The sequence below is a fragment of the Condylura cristata genome, unplaced genomic scaffold (assembly GCF_000260355.1).
Source record: "Condylura cristata isolate star-nosed mole 26May11 unplaced genomic scaffold, ConCri1.0 scaffold00035, whole genome shotgun sequence".
Taxonomy (NCBI): Eukaryota; Metazoa; Chordata; class Mammalia; order Eulipotyphla; family Talpidae; genus Condylura; species Condylura cristata.
In genome coordinates, this window is record NW_004567136.1 from 15,399,109 (window position 1) to 15,400,316 (window position 1,208).

The following is a 1,208-nucleotide window of genomic DNA, read 5'->3' on the forward strand; positions in this document are numbered from 1 at the left end:
GGCCCCCGTCCAGCCCGCCCCCAGCTGCCGTGGGAGGACGGGCCCCGCGCACGAGCAAAGGGCCCTCTGGGGGGACGCCCCAGGGCCGTGGCGCTGTCCTAGGGCCCCTAACCTGGGGCTCGCGGGGACCCCGATGGCTGTCCTAGGAGGAAGGCCGGAGCCCCTGCAGCGACTGGAGGCCTGCGGAGAGCAGCGGCCACGGAAGCCAGGCCAGCCCGGAGCCCACCAGATGGTGAGGGCTGGGGGCGAGGCCCCGGGAGGGCTCCCCGAGCCTTTGTTGAAGGGAGGAGCACGGGGCTCTGGCCTACAGGACCGGCCGTCAGGGACCCCAGTCTGCTGCGGGCTGGCCCCTGGCTAGGGGTCCCGGCGCAGCCGCCCTCCTGCCCCCCCTCAGCTCCGGGGTGCCTGGAAAGTCCTGCCACAGTCTAGCCCCTTGGAGACAAGGCCTGAGAGCCAGCTGCCCAGGCCCTGACCACTAGGCCTGGGTCCTCCCAGCCAGGTCCTGCCGGAGGCAGCAGGGTTGCCGCCAGGGGCCCCGAGAATGCAGCCTTTGCTGCGGCGGACAGTGCCACGCGGCCAGGCCCGGCCCGGCATTTGCACTGGGCAGTGGGCAGGAGACCAGAAGTGTCCAGGCCCCTGGGGGAGTTGCCGGCTCGGGTCCTGTGCGTTGGGTTCTTCTTCCTTCCCCCGACCCAGAGGCGGGCAGCCCTGGGGGAGGGGCAGTGGCCTCAGGGGCCAGCGGGAGAGGAGGCCCGGTGTCTTCCCTTCGCTTGGGGCTGCGGCTGGCACTGCCCGATGACCCCGTGCTGCCGCGGGGGGCGGGGAGCGGGCCTGTGTGGCCCCGTCCTGCAGCCGGGGCGCCCCTCTGGAGCCTGCTCCCCCCAGGAGGAGGCTGCAGCCGGCCCTGCGAGCCAGGCGCCTGTGCCGGGAGCACGCCCAGCTGTGGCGGTGGATCTTCTGGGGCCTGCTGTGCGCTGGTGAGTGTCCGCAAGCCCCGGGCCCCCCGCCGGCTCAGGGGCACTCAGCAGGGTGGGGCCCCCCCAGGCAGACCCGGGGTGTCGGAGCTGGCAGAGAGGAGCGGCCGACTCCCACCTGATACTGCAGCCGCGAGGAGGGAGGGTGGCCGGGGCTGACGCGGAGGGAGGGCCGTGGAAGGCGAGAGGGCCCAGGGCGGCAGCCCGCAGCAGCAGGGCGAGGCCGGCGGGCCG

At 74.5% G+C, this 1,208-nt stretch overlaps 1 protein-coding gene across 1 annotated transcript in view; it reads left to right on the forward strand.

The window, feature by feature from the left end:
* The window catches only part of SLC28A1 (solute carrier family 28 (concentrative nucleoside transporter), member 1), a 43,383-nt gene that overhangs the window by 22,184 nt on the left and 19,991 nt on the right, over positions 1-1,208 (forward strand). Inside the window, exons 7-8 of the mRNA XM_012732693.1 lie at positions 147-232; positions 886-977. Coding sequence (XP_012588147.1) covers positions 147-232; positions 886-977 — 178 coding nt within the window. The remainder of the gene's footprint in view (positions 1-146; positions 233-885; positions 978-1,208) is intronic.